At 35.6% G+C, this 13,310-nt stretch overlaps 1 protein-coding gene across 1 annotated transcript; it reads right to left on the bottom strand.

Annotated features, from left to right (window-relative positions):
* Positions 1–216: 216 nt before the first annotated feature.
* dsc2l (desmocollin 2 like) lies at positions 217–12,144 on the bottom strand. The gene is made up of 16 exons (XM_056764769.1): positions 11,846–12,144; positions 9,597–9,690; positions 8,919–9,109; positions 8,710–8,823; positions 8,468–8,623; positions 8,206–8,350; positions 7,463–7,617; positions 7,202–7,336; positions 6,137–6,322; positions 5,470–5,717; positions 4,617–4,759; positions 3,931–4,152; positions 3,114–3,350; positions 1,936–2,051; positions 1,569–1,835; positions 217–1,431 (listed from the first exon to the last, which is right to left on the bottom strand). The coding sequence occupies exons 1-16, from the start codon at positions 11,885–11,887 to the stop codon at positions 1,219–1,221; spliced, it is 2,664 nt and encodes an 887-aa protein (XP_056620747.1). The 5' UTR covers positions 11,888–12,144; the 3' UTR covers positions 217–1,218.
* Between the last annotated feature and the right edge of the window lie 1,166 nt (positions 12,145–13,310).

The following is a 13,310-nucleotide window of genomic DNA, read 5'->3' as shown; positions in this document are numbered from 1 at the left end:
TTCCCCAACAATTTTTTTTCTCACCAGGCAATTAAATGTAATATATATTAGCATACACTCTACAGAGAAGACACTTTATCTTTGTTACTTTTTACTGACTAAACATAAACACGATTTCATTTACTCCATTTATACATCAGTTGTATTTACATCAAATTTAACACCATGTTTTACAGTTTACCATAAACGTTTAAACCATTTGGGCAATACAATAAGGTCTGTTAACAATTTTATTAAAATATTTACAAAACACATCCCTTACTAACTTTGAAATAAGAGAAACCCACTACATGTATGAATAATGTTACTGATACCGTTTACAGCAAATACGACAAAACTCCAGCTAAAACAAAATCAAAATAGCAAAAAACGAATATATTCTCGTGTTGTTTTCCCAATGTTACCTATTCCTATTGTGCTCATGCATTCATGTACAGTGGTTTACATTTAAAATACAAAAGATTTGGTTTTGAGAAGTGAAATAAACCCATCGCAACTACACAGAATTAAAATGACAAACAAAACGTTAAAAAAGCTACAGTAGAACCGCACAGAATAGAAATGAATTCTTTGTCGTTACGTCAGTGCTTTCTGAGCTGTAAAATGTTCAAAATTCAACACGTTTGCCACGTGTTTGCATTCATTCTCATCTTGCAAATACAGACTCGGGTAATACTTCACACAGCTGAGAATTCCATTTGAAGAGGGAAGGACTATTGTCCCTTCTCAGCTCTGTGAGGAAAAGATGTGCAAAGCAGATACACAGCAAATAATTATTAGGCTTGTTTGCAACATTTTGGTTGTAACACAGTCACACACTCATACAAAAGGAAACACACACTCACTCGCATTTTCATCCAGCATTCCTAAAACTAACTGTCTTAACCATTGGTTTTGACTATCTATATAAAGATAGAAACAAAATATCTAAACAGTACAGATGAACTTGAATAGCAAAAATGTTGAGATAATATATCTTGTTTCCAGATCTTAATTGCAGTATAGTTTTCTTGTTTAAAGCATCAATCTAATACTGTTTGTTGAAGTGTACTTACGACAATAACAAAATATATTATCTTGCTTCTCAAGTGACTTTATCATATTGAACAATGTTTAGATATTGTTTCAGGCAAAAAACACAACAATATTGCTGAACATATTTTGCATTGGGGTTCAAAGGTCCAGGACATCCAGCATAAAGTACTTCCCCTGTCCAAATCATATCTTGGTATTAGTTGTCGTGTAGCAGACGTCAGCCAGTGGTCTAAACTTGGGTCCGAGAGTGTTCAAAAAGTCCATGGTTTCACGTTCACCCAGGTTGCTACAACATCCTACAGAACCGGCAGGAGAGCCCATCCCTTCATTCCCATAAGTCTTCAGCTGATCATCTGCATACCGCCCGTCCTCCTCTTCTCCAAAGTAAGCCAGTTTCTGTCACACAGCAAAGGTCAAAGGTTAGGTCACTTGACGATAACAACAGAACAAAGATAACCGAACCTGTTTACACCGTAAACAGAGCTCAATAAAGGTATAAACGGTTTGCGTCTAAACATTTTGGTTTTTCTCACCCTGTCCAGGTAATTTTTATTCGATCTCCACGTGTCGAGAGTGTTCACGTTTCCATACTTCTGGTACGTGTTGTTGGCATAGAGACTGCCATTATGATTTCCAGGTAAGGTGTAATTCACTGTCGCAAAATCCTGAGTCGTGGTGTTGTAGACGCCTCCGTCCTGGAAATACTTCTGATTTGAGCGACTATCACCCACATTCTTAGTATCCCTATCCATGCCATTGTCCAACCCGTCCAATCCATCAGTCACCGAAAAGATATCTTTCTATAGAGACAAAATCATTGAAGGGAAATAAGGTCAAATAACTAGACTGTACTGTACACGCTCAGCGATTTGCTAAAACATAAAACCGGGTTTCTCTTACCACTTCTTCACCAGGAGCCTCCGTGTTGGATTTAAGCAGCATTCCACCACTTCCTGTTTCATCATTTATGGCAAACTTCTCACTCTTAGTGTTGCAGAAGAAGATTAGCAACAAACCTGATGGAGCAAGAAAGACAGACTTTATAGAAAGAGCCATTTTAATATGACGTACCTTATATAAATGATCATGTCGTTTTTGTATGTACCCGTTCGTTAAAAAGTTTAGGGTCACTTTTAGGGTCATACGTCTGTTTGGTGTGAATTTGTTTTTGTAAACATTTGTAACTATTGCTTATTTGTGTCAATTTTTTTTAAATAAAATGATTAATTAAAAAATATTTCATTAAAAAAACAAAATAATTTGAGAATGATGTACTTTAAAATGGTTGAATTGGACCGAATGAGAGAGAAGCAGAGAAAATGCAGCAATAAGAGTCCAGCAGAAATGGCATCGCCTTAAAAAGCTGTTTGATAAAGTATTTTTACAAATTCTACTCAAATTGTTGCAAGATTAAAAATCCTCAAATATAACAAAGTCTTGTCTTATTATTATTTTGAAGCCTAAGGCCCGATTCACCTTTCGCGTCTTAAACGGGCCTAATGCTGTGTTCAGACCAAACGTGACTTAAGCGATTTGCGTGAATACATTACATACAAAGTCAATGCAAAGACGTGAATATCCACAAACTTGTGCTGGGCGACGCGAATGATGCGAATCGGGTGGTGCGGAAGAGCTCATTGACACCTAGTGTTTGTACCTACAAACTGCGTCGCACGGTTTTTCACGTCACTTAAGCGAAAATAACGAACTATTGTCATACATCATTTGAAATGTATGGCTATATTCTCATTTAAATTTATTTCAAATGTTACGTTTTTGCATTTAATGCCTTAACCTCTCTACAAAAGTTCCCTTTTTAGATTTCGAGAACCACAAAAGGGGTTCTTTAGAACATTCTCAAAGAATTCTGCGATTACATGACTTATCGGGTTTTGTACAAACATTTGGAATCAATGCCAGCGCAAGTGCAGAAGTTCAGAAACTCTGAATGAAGTTTTCACTAGATTTGCAATTCTGATATTATTATTTTTTGTGTATTAAAATAGAAAAAGTGCAAAATAAAGTGTTACAATTTATACAACTGATTATACATTAAATATATAAAAGGGGAAACTCACACAACAGCAGCAGCAGCAGGCCAGACAGGACTAAAGCGAGGATGCCCCAGCTGCCCAAAGAGGATGAGGCACTTCGAGCTCCGCACTCTCCAACCCCATCTACCTCCCTCTCACAGGAGCAAACTCGCACATTCACAGTCTTCTCCTCCCCTAATCCCTGCAGATCTTTTACTAAAAGCGTTACAGTGTACAGACCGTTGGGCATGTTTACAGCCTGTTCCAGCACCACAGAGGAACCTGCCAACAGAGAAAATGAAGGAATGTCAGGAAAACTAGGCCACTTTGAGTTTAACACAGAACACTTATCCATTAAAGGAACAGTTACCCCAGAAATAATACAGTAAATAATTTTCAGTAATTCACCTTCGAAATGAACATTCTATCATCATTTACATATCCTCTTGTCATTTCAAACCTGTATGACTATTTTCTGCAGAACAGAAAAGAAGATATTTTGAAAATGTTGGTCAAAACAGCATAGCCCCCCGATCACTTCTATTGTAACCAATGCAAGTGAACGGGGGTCTGTTAACAACATTCTTCAAAATATCTTCTTTTGTAATTACAAGAGGGTGAGTAAATGATGACAGAGTTTTTCATTTTGAAGGTGAGCTACTCCTTAATGGTACTACTGCTTGCCTTAAAAGTGTATCTTTGCATTAAAAACCACCACAAAATTTTACCTTTGGTGAAATAAGAAACTCAGATTGCTTTAAAATGACATGAATGAGTAAATAAGACGTTTTTTCACTATTCATTTAAATTTTAAAAAGCTGTTCCACAAGCTCAAAGAGGCATCATCGTCCTCCAGCCTTACTTGAGGCATCCTTCAGTGTCCATTTCCCATCATCCTTTTCTCCGAGTTTAAAAATGAATGGAGTCGAGTATGGTGACTGATCTGCGTCCACAGCCTCGACTAGAACCGAGCTCAGCGTATCACCCCGATTACACATGATCAGATCCGAATTTGTAATAACTGGCTTGTTATCATTCACGTCTTCAATCTGGAGTATAACCATCCCATTTCCGGTCTTCTTACCTGAGAAAAGAAACATTACATTGAGTCTCATGCGTTTAAACACCATCGCTTGTTTGGCATTACATACACAACAAAATATCTACACTTCCGAGAAACGTCTTTGAGGTATAAAAGCTTGAGATAACTGAAGACAACTGTTCCATCTCTTCCCGGAATGTCATTTAACAACATTCTGTACTTAGAACATGTAGCACGTTGACAATCATCTGATAGATCGTCAGTGTTACATCACACTGACACAAAACCCACAATGATTTATCAGAGACTTTGTTCATGTCCTTACCAACCACACCCTGTGTATTACAGAGCCAAATGGTTCTGGAACACACACACACCCATTCATAGAACGAAAGGAGGGGTGTGCTCACAGTTGCGCAAGCCTTTTTGTGCTGCATACATTTTAGAAACTATGTGTGTCGACGGTCTACATTACACAAGGTTTACTGTAATTATGCAGAACTTACTTTCATCCACTGCTTTGATGCTTATGTTGTAACGATCATTGGAGACCAAAGGTGATTCGCGGTCTATGGTATTGGCAACTTTCAGATCTCCAGTGCTCTCAACCACTGTGATCCAGTTTCCAGGGTCGGTCAACTTATAGTACCTACAAAATACAGTGGACAGAACAGTTAGGATGTTGGAAAGTGTTGTCAAAATACTCTTTATAGATTTCATACAGATATTAAAAACTAAATCTAAAGATCTCCCATATGGTCAAGGCAAAACAGCATATACGGTTCGAAGGTTTATAAAATTTTACTATATTCATAACTCTCAAAACTAGTCTAAATTGTACCCATCATATATGCGGCAAAGTCATGTGAAGGTGTCACAACACATTTTCCGTGTTTTTGACTCCTAAAATAACTTGAAACTTTTAAAGTAATAATTTTCGATGCAAATTTCGTTTTTCGATGTAATTTCAAGTAAAACGGCTTCTAGAATGTAAAAAAATGAAGGGGGAGCCCCGATTTAGGGAATTGATGCAACGTCGGAAGTAACTGGACAGTCAATATAATTTCACCCATATTTAAATCATTGAAAAGATATTAATGATTGATTATAGATTGATTAAAGATAGTGAGGGATTCAAAGTGAAAAGAATAAATATATAGTGACATGTACAAATAAACAATTTACAATAAAGACTGCACTATTTTAATTAAAATAAAATAATATATATATATATATATATATTAAATTATAAATAAATTAAATTTAAAAAACAAAGGTGGTAACTTGGTCTCGTAATTCCTGGTCTAGTTTGTCAAAACAGCTTATACGGCTATATAACCACATTAACACAGAACTCACTTTATTCCATTGCTGTTTTTGTTCTCTGGGTCCAAAGCTTTATACGTTCCAATAAGGGTTCCATTCGGAAGGTTCTCCTTGACCTTGAGATATAGAATGTTGGGGGAGAACTCCGGACCCTCATCCTCATCTCCTACAGTGAGCTCCACCGGCACAGATTGCCAGGTGGCTGAAGTCCCAACCAATGGAGCTTCATTACGGGCAGTTACCTCAAGCTTCACCACGGGAGTTTTTTCATAATCCAATGGCTTATAGAAGAGAACAACACATGTCAGAACAATGAGAAAAGTAAATCACAACACTTCTTTGAACAAAAAGCACCAATATTTTAAATGGAAAACTGTGAAGAGCTGTTGAAATGAAAGGTCTGCATAATATGTGCTCTTTTCCTTTTAGAGGAGATGCCACATATGCCCTAGTTTTATAACAGGGTGTGTCTGACAAGCCTTTTCACACACAGCTCTAAAATGGTGAGCTAACCCTGCAATGCTGTTATAAATAATATCAACACAATAGTGTCAAAGTTTTAACAAGAGCTCAACAGACCCGTACAGCTAGCTACATGAACACAGGCTACTAGTAAGAAGCAAAATGTGATAATAAAATTCATAATAAAAACGTATTTTCAGACGAAGTTATAAACTGAATATGTTTTATCTTATCATACCTTTATGAGATACAGAAGCCCCTCGTTGGTTTTGGGGTCAGTCTCCATCCTATAGTTCCCGCTCCTGTTTCCCCTGGTGACCTCATACAGGGCCTTCCAGTTGGGGGTGTTTATCATGTCCTTATCCTCGACAGGGATCCTAAGAACTAGCACATTTTGCTGGTTCTCCATCACCTGACCCTTATACTGTTAAGAGAAAGCAAACATATGCCTTAAAAATCAGACAGCAAATGTGATTCCTTCATCCAGAAGAATGTTTGTTGTAAATATAAGTACTGTATATATACGCTTTATAGCATCCCTACAAATTGATTTTTCATTATCAGTATTATTGCTTTGTTTTCTAGTAAAAAAACACCTTACATAAAAGACAAATTAAGTTTTAAATTAAATATTACATTAAAGGATTTTAACATTTTAACATTTCATAAATTAGTTTCTCATTTTATTTTCATGAGACATGCTAAATGTACAGTACTATTCAAAAGTTAAGGGTCACTTGCTCATTGTTGAAAAACATTTTTACGGCTCACACAAATACAGATTTACACAAAAGAAATCATATACTTTTTATAGTTACTGAAGAAAATAAAAATAAATCAAACTGTTATATTTTACCCACATTTGCCTAGAATTTGCCAAGAAAATGTACTTTTGGCACTTTATCAACCAGATTTTTTAGGGCTCACTCTGTAATGCTTTGAACAGTATTAATAGAGTTCCCACTTATTCTAAACTCTTCCATGGGTTTTTGATTTCTAAGAAACCTCCACTGTTATGAAGAAAAATGTGTTGATTATATTTTTTGTCTGTAAAAACAATTTTAAGGTTCTTTTTAAAGAAACATTTCAGTCCATGTTTGGTGACCCTAAACATTTGGCCTGTGTTGTATCTAGTTATCACCAGAAATTTCTGTGTTTTAAGAATAAAAAAAATAAAAAATCTGACAAATTAAAAGATGTTCGATACAACACAGATCAAAAGATCAAATTTGAATAAATAGAGAATATTTATTAATATATAAAGAAATGTTATATTGCTGTAGAGACAATAAAAAGACCTTACCAACTTCTCTTTAAAAGTGGGAGGGTTATCATTAATATCTGTGAGAGTAACCACGATGGTCCCCACATTGGAAAGTCCATCTGGAGCGCCGCCCATATCTCTTATCTCAATGCCAACAAAGACTTTCTCCTGAGCCTGGAAAAGAGGAACATAAACCTTCCGTTTTTAAAACAGCAGAACACAATTCCCATCCAGGTTCAGAAATATGACACTAAACACCTGAAAAAAAGTACATTATATATATATATTTTAACCATGTACCTCTCTGTCTAGGTTGTTGGATTTAACAGTTAATACTCCGGTAAAACCATCAATGGAGAACATGTCGGTAGCGTTGAGAAGAGTGTACTTTATGAAAGTATGAGAGGTTTTGGCCAGATCTCTGTCTGTGGCATTTACTCTTCCTATGATAGTACCTGAAAAACAAAATCAACATCATTATACTGTAGATTATTATTCAAAAATGTCTGTTCATTGCATTTAAATAAAAAAGTAGCCCAAATCTTTTTTGAAAAACTAGAATTAAACAATGATAATAAATGTTGTAACAGCAATAAACTGAAAAAAGTTTAAGTTGAGTTACTAAAATCAAAAATTAAATTCATATAGCAATTAACAAGTAATAATAATCAACAAACACATAATAGAATTACAAAAGAACATGACAAAACTGGCAGAAAATTAAATAAAAAATATTTATAAAACTTCAAAAAAGCTGAAAACAAAACTATAATATAAACTTTTAAATATGTTTAAAATAGCAGGTTCAGCAACTTTTGTCACCAACTGGGAATATTTTGATCTGTTATAGGTCTATCTGTGAAAAAGTCTATTGGTGGAGCCAATTGAACCGTGAGGTGAATCTGCTCAACAACATTTAGTTCTTCATATGGCTAAAAGCCACAGTTTAAAGAAAGCATAAAAAACATGCACAAAAATTGAAATACACAACAAATGATGCACTTTACCTTTAAATATACAGTTTAATTAATTTTTTTCTTTACCTGCATTGGAGCGTTCTTGCAGGGTGAAAACCCGCATTCCGACAAACTCAGGGACGTTGTCATTCTTATCCACTACATTAACAGTGATTGGGAGATATGCATCTGTTTCGATGTGGGTCCTTTTGTCAAACACTTGGGCCTTAAACTACATAAAAGGCACAAGAGAAACATTTAGTTGTGTGACGCTTCAATTTCAAACCATAAGCTAATTCTTTTTCCTTTCCATTGTTCTCTATATAAGGACTGGAATGTAGAGACTCACTACAAACTGTGGATACTGTTCACGGTCAACGGCCCTGGTCACATGAATCGTGCCAGTGTCCTTGTCCAACGTAAAGAGACCAACAGGGTCTGTAGTAACACCTTGCCCACTGATCTCATAATACACAGTGTGGTTTACCGAAGAGGCAGACGAAATCTGGGCAAAGACAAACAGAATCTAGTAAGTAAAATAGCAAGGCAAAAGAGGAGAAACAGTATTTCCGGAGGATGTTATAGTCTCACCGTCTCCAGATACTTTGGGAAAGGAGGACTGTCATTTTCAACAATATCAAAAGGCAAAGGCCTCCATCTTCTCTTGATACGCCTGTGAACCACGTTGCCAGATTTCTGTGAGGCCTGCAACCAAAACATATAGAGAGAAAATCCTTGAGTGGCTGCTGCGAATCCAACTGGATGAATCTGGGGTTCAGAATCACAGACTACGGTTTTACCTTATCTTTACATGTTAGAATAACATCCACCCTCCAATCAAAACCACTCTCATCCTTCACATGTACAGCAAAGCGTTTTGTGGCGATCACCATACCACGGAGTGTGATGATGGTGCCATCTGTGTTTACAGCAAAGTCAGGGTCGCTCGAAGTGAAGGCCACTTGTCTGAGCCCACAACCTTGGAGATTTACTGGGAAGAGAATACAGCGACTTTAAATAAAACTTTTACTTTGAAATCAAGTGTTAACCAGGGTTACAATTCCATAACATCGGGCTAAATTGAATTATTTACAAGAAATATTAGAATCAACAATTTTAAAGCTACTTAATGTCTACTAATAAGTGAATGTTGTCAAACATATAGTTAATAAGAAATCATACTATAACAAACAATAGTGTTTAAATAGAAAGCTCATGGTATTATTTTTGTTCACAGTTGTTATAAAACAAAATACTAAACTAAGCTAGGCCTAATAACAGTCTAAGCTGACCGCCACTGCCATCCACTTCCACATTCTAAGATTCAGTTATTAGCTGCTGTTAACCATTATCTAACCAAAGTTTCAAGTTTACTTTTCATTAACCATACCTGGAAAACCTTACTCTAGATACAAAAAGAAAATGCTAATTTGAATAACTTAGACAAAAAGATTTTGTGAAAGTGCAAAGGTTCATACATTGTTCCGAGATAATATAACCGGCAGGTAGTTGCTTCGGCACAAGAGCGTGAATAGGGCTCAGCTCACACGACTCGCTGCATGGAAACAGCACCTGAGGGAGAGACAGATTGCAAGTGAAAGTGAATTATATGAATAGGGCAGAGAAAGTATCACATTCCACAGTTGGATTAAGCAAATCTTCAACTGATAAGGTTTCTGTCATGTGCGATTGCCAACTGAGAATTAAAACTAAACTAAAATGTGGCAACGAAATCTGAGAAACTGAGAAAAGTTTTATTCTGATGATTTTTTATCTGTAAATGAAGATTTAGAAGATTTTAAGTACTTTTGGAGGTACCGAACATACAACATACATGTCTTCAAACCAATTAATTTCATATTTAAATATTTTGTAACATAATAAGACTTGATTCCAGACAATACATTTTAAAAGAATTAAATTTCTTCTTTTGGTCCAACAGAATTTAGTGGAACAGATACGTTGTGATTAACAAATGTTTAAATACTTGGCACTTAAAAACAAGTACAAAAAATTCAAATGATTAAGAATGTATTTATTTGCGATGTTTGTGTGTATTATTTATCTGCGTTAGAACTGGTTTATATTACCAGACTTTTTTTCTACTGTTCTATCTATACCTAGCAACATATTGGCAACACGCATTGCATCCGTTTACTTGCGGCAAACAACCAGACTAGATCCCAACAATAAAAAAATCATAAACTCATGAATCATAAACTATATAATCCATTATATAATAACACAAGCATGAAAGCAAAACCTTTGTTCACTATATAGAAAGCTTTAAAAAGATAAAGGCTTGTTGCTTGTGACATATGAGAATGCTATGCAACAGCATAGTAATGTTTAATACAATGGGTTTCGGTCAACATGAATCGGTTCTTAATCTTATCTCCTAACTTACTGTTTTATTCTGACCGGTGTAGCCCAGGGCTAAACACAATATCAATAAGTAAAACATGTAAGTAAAAGAATATAGTTGCCAGGTTTGTGACCTCAGATGTCCTTTACTGAAGCTGACCAAGTGCTCTTTTATATATTTTTAAAACACCCAAGAAATAAAATACTTGTCATTACAAGTGCAGATTGCAGAAATAGTTTTATAGCTACCTGAACCTTAAATGTAGATACGTATTCAGGTTTGAGGTGATTCTAAAAAAAAGTAAATTCTAATAATGGATCCACTTAAAATGATCAAAAGCATACAAACGTTTATGTGATGTGAGCATTGTGGGTATTATTTCACAATTGCGCTATATGGCACTAAAAGTGGTTCTTGGATCGTATTCCCACTTTTAGTGATATAAAGAACCATATTTTGGTGCTTTAGGGGTTCTTCAGCGGTTGCTATATAGAACCGCTGAGGAACCAAACAAGGGCTTTACAGGTTCTTTATACGAAAACGGTACTATAAAGCACCTCCTCGGTCACCCCAAAAAAACCTACTAGGAACCAGTAAAGCCCAAAGATATGGTGCTATATAGCACTACAATAGTTCCCCTATATGATTATGAGCAAAGAACCACTTAAAGCGCTATATAGCTCCATTTGTTTTTACAGTGTACAGTGTTATGAGAATGAATGAATCAGTACATATAGTAGCCTAACTCACATCATCTATATTTTACAGTTATAGATACCTTAAGTGTCAATCTGTCTTCAAAATAACTAAACAAATAATAACAATTGATTTTCTTTTACATGTCTATCCTCTTTTATATGGATGATTAAAAATGTTGGTCTGATAACACCAACTAAATGGAAAACAAAGCAGACCACACAAAAGGCCTGATGTCAGCAAAACTGGAGAGAAAAGCTGCTCATCTTCGAAAAAAACAAGCATCAGTGTTTCTGATGAACGTGTTCGGAAATATTTAGCCATTTATAATGTAAATTCTTATTCATGGTAATTTCAACAAAATGACCGCGTAGAAGATTAAGATTATCGATAAAAATGCTCGCGTAATATAAACCTCCAGTGTTATGAAAATAAATATGAATAAATAAACAACTAAATAAAAACTGGAGTAGTTTATTGTTAATATCAGGACAATAACGTCAATAACTACAACGAATTTTGACCATTTGTTCTGAACGGCTGGACATAATCGACAACACACACTTTTTAGATAAAAACACACAAAAATAGTTTGCTCAACTTTTTAAAGTTAGCGGCATTGTTAAAATAATAAAAGCATAATAAATGTAACGCAGAAAAACTTACCGAAACAGCCAGACAGAAGCAGAGAACAGCGTGTCGGTACATCCTTCCTAATGTTATTCTGCTTTGGTTGAATTAGAGTCTGTGGATTCCAGCGCACTGTTTAATCTGGCAGACGTGCTCGGATAAAGTCCTCTGGGTGGTGGCTGGGCGTCGGCTTACTCAAGCCATTGGAAGTCTTAAGAAGGTGTGGCAGCTAATAACGGTTCAGCCTGTGAGTTTATATATCAATAGCGCAAAACTCGAAGCTTCAAAACGCTTTCAAAACAGGTTCAACTTCACTTTGACGTCCTTTAGCTTTTAGAAGCTTTAGTCTCCACCCCTAACTGCCCCTTGGACTTTTTGTGTGTCCGTGTGTGTGTGTGTGAGAGAGAGAGAGAGAGAGAGAGAGAGAGAGAGAGAGGATATCTTTGAACAGAGCAGACTTTCACCAGTGGCACCACCTGACTTACTTGACATGATTAATGCATGACAATTTTAATCTCCATCTGTTGGGTGGAGTGCTGGAGGTATTCATTGTTGTTACACATACATCTATCATCAAAATTCACACATTCAGATTTTTTTATGCATGCAATTACCCGTTCAGCCCATTCACATGAGGCAAGAGATAATAAAGAAAGCTTTAAAGCACTGGCAGAGTTCTAAATAAGCATGTCTTGAAAACCAAGCTTATTCACGTGGGATTTTAAGAGTGATTCCCTGGCAAAGTGATTGTGTGTTTGTGTCAGTAACAGGCTTCTGGTTTGCACTGTCTAACTGCTACATTTTTTTGGAATTTAGAGAAAATATGTGACCTTTGACCTAAAGGTTCACAGAATGCAGCTTGGCCAGAAGAAATCGGGGTAGGGGTTTAACAATTAGAAAAGCAGGAAGACAGGATACAGGTCAACCAGAGTCCTACAACAATAAAACCAAACGCTGTTAAAAGAGCGACTCTCTAATGAAAAAACACAGAGCTAAATAATGTTTATAGAAAAAGGAAAGTCTTAAAAAAAACACTACGGGTGCTTAATGCATTAGCGGAACAAAATGCACTTAACATGTGTATGTATTTTTATTGACTTTTTTATTTTCAAATTGTATAATTTTTTTTGAGTAATGGTTATAATAGCTAGCACTAACATGCTAACGTTCAGTCAGCTTTCATAAGATGTAAGCTTACCCTGTTGAAAAAAAACGGCATATTAGATATGGTTTGATGGTTTGCTTAAACCAGAGGAACAGCACATGACCATCTTAAACCGGCACAAACCAACATCAAAACATATATTCCAGCATACGCTGTCTTTTTCAAAAGGTTAGACAATATTTGTTTAGGTAAATATCTTTTAAAAATAATTAAAAATAATATTTTTTTATATCAGTGGATATTGTTATTAACACTTTTGTCTTGAGGTGATTATGCATTTTTAATTGTTGCGTTATGGAAATATTGTAGGTATAGTTTTCGGACTGAAGACTGATG

This window comes from Triplophysa dalaica, chromosome 13 (genome assembly GCF_015846415.1).
Source record: "Triplophysa dalaica isolate WHDGS20190420 chromosome 13, ASM1584641v1, whole genome shotgun sequence".
NCBI classification, from domain to species: Eukaryota; Metazoa; Chordata; class Actinopteri; order Cypriniformes; family Nemacheilidae; genus Triplophysa; species Triplophysa dalaica.
This window is presented reverse-complemented; position numbering and strand designations above follow the sequence as displayed.

Bases quoted from the DNA above. Each gene is read 5' to 3' on its own strand.
- dsc2l (XM_056764769.1), bottom strand. From the start codon at position 11,887: ATGTACCGACACGCTGTTCTCTGCTTCTGTCTGGCTGTTTCG. The intron at 7,337-7,462 runs GTACATGGTTAA...CCTCTTTTCCAG, and splicing joins CCAACAACCTAGACAGAGAG to GCTCAGGAGAAAGTCTTTGT. The intron at 5,718-6,136 runs GTATGATAAGAT...CTCTTCTATAAG, and splicing joins GGCTTCTGTATCTCATAAAG to CCATTGGATTATGAAAAAAC.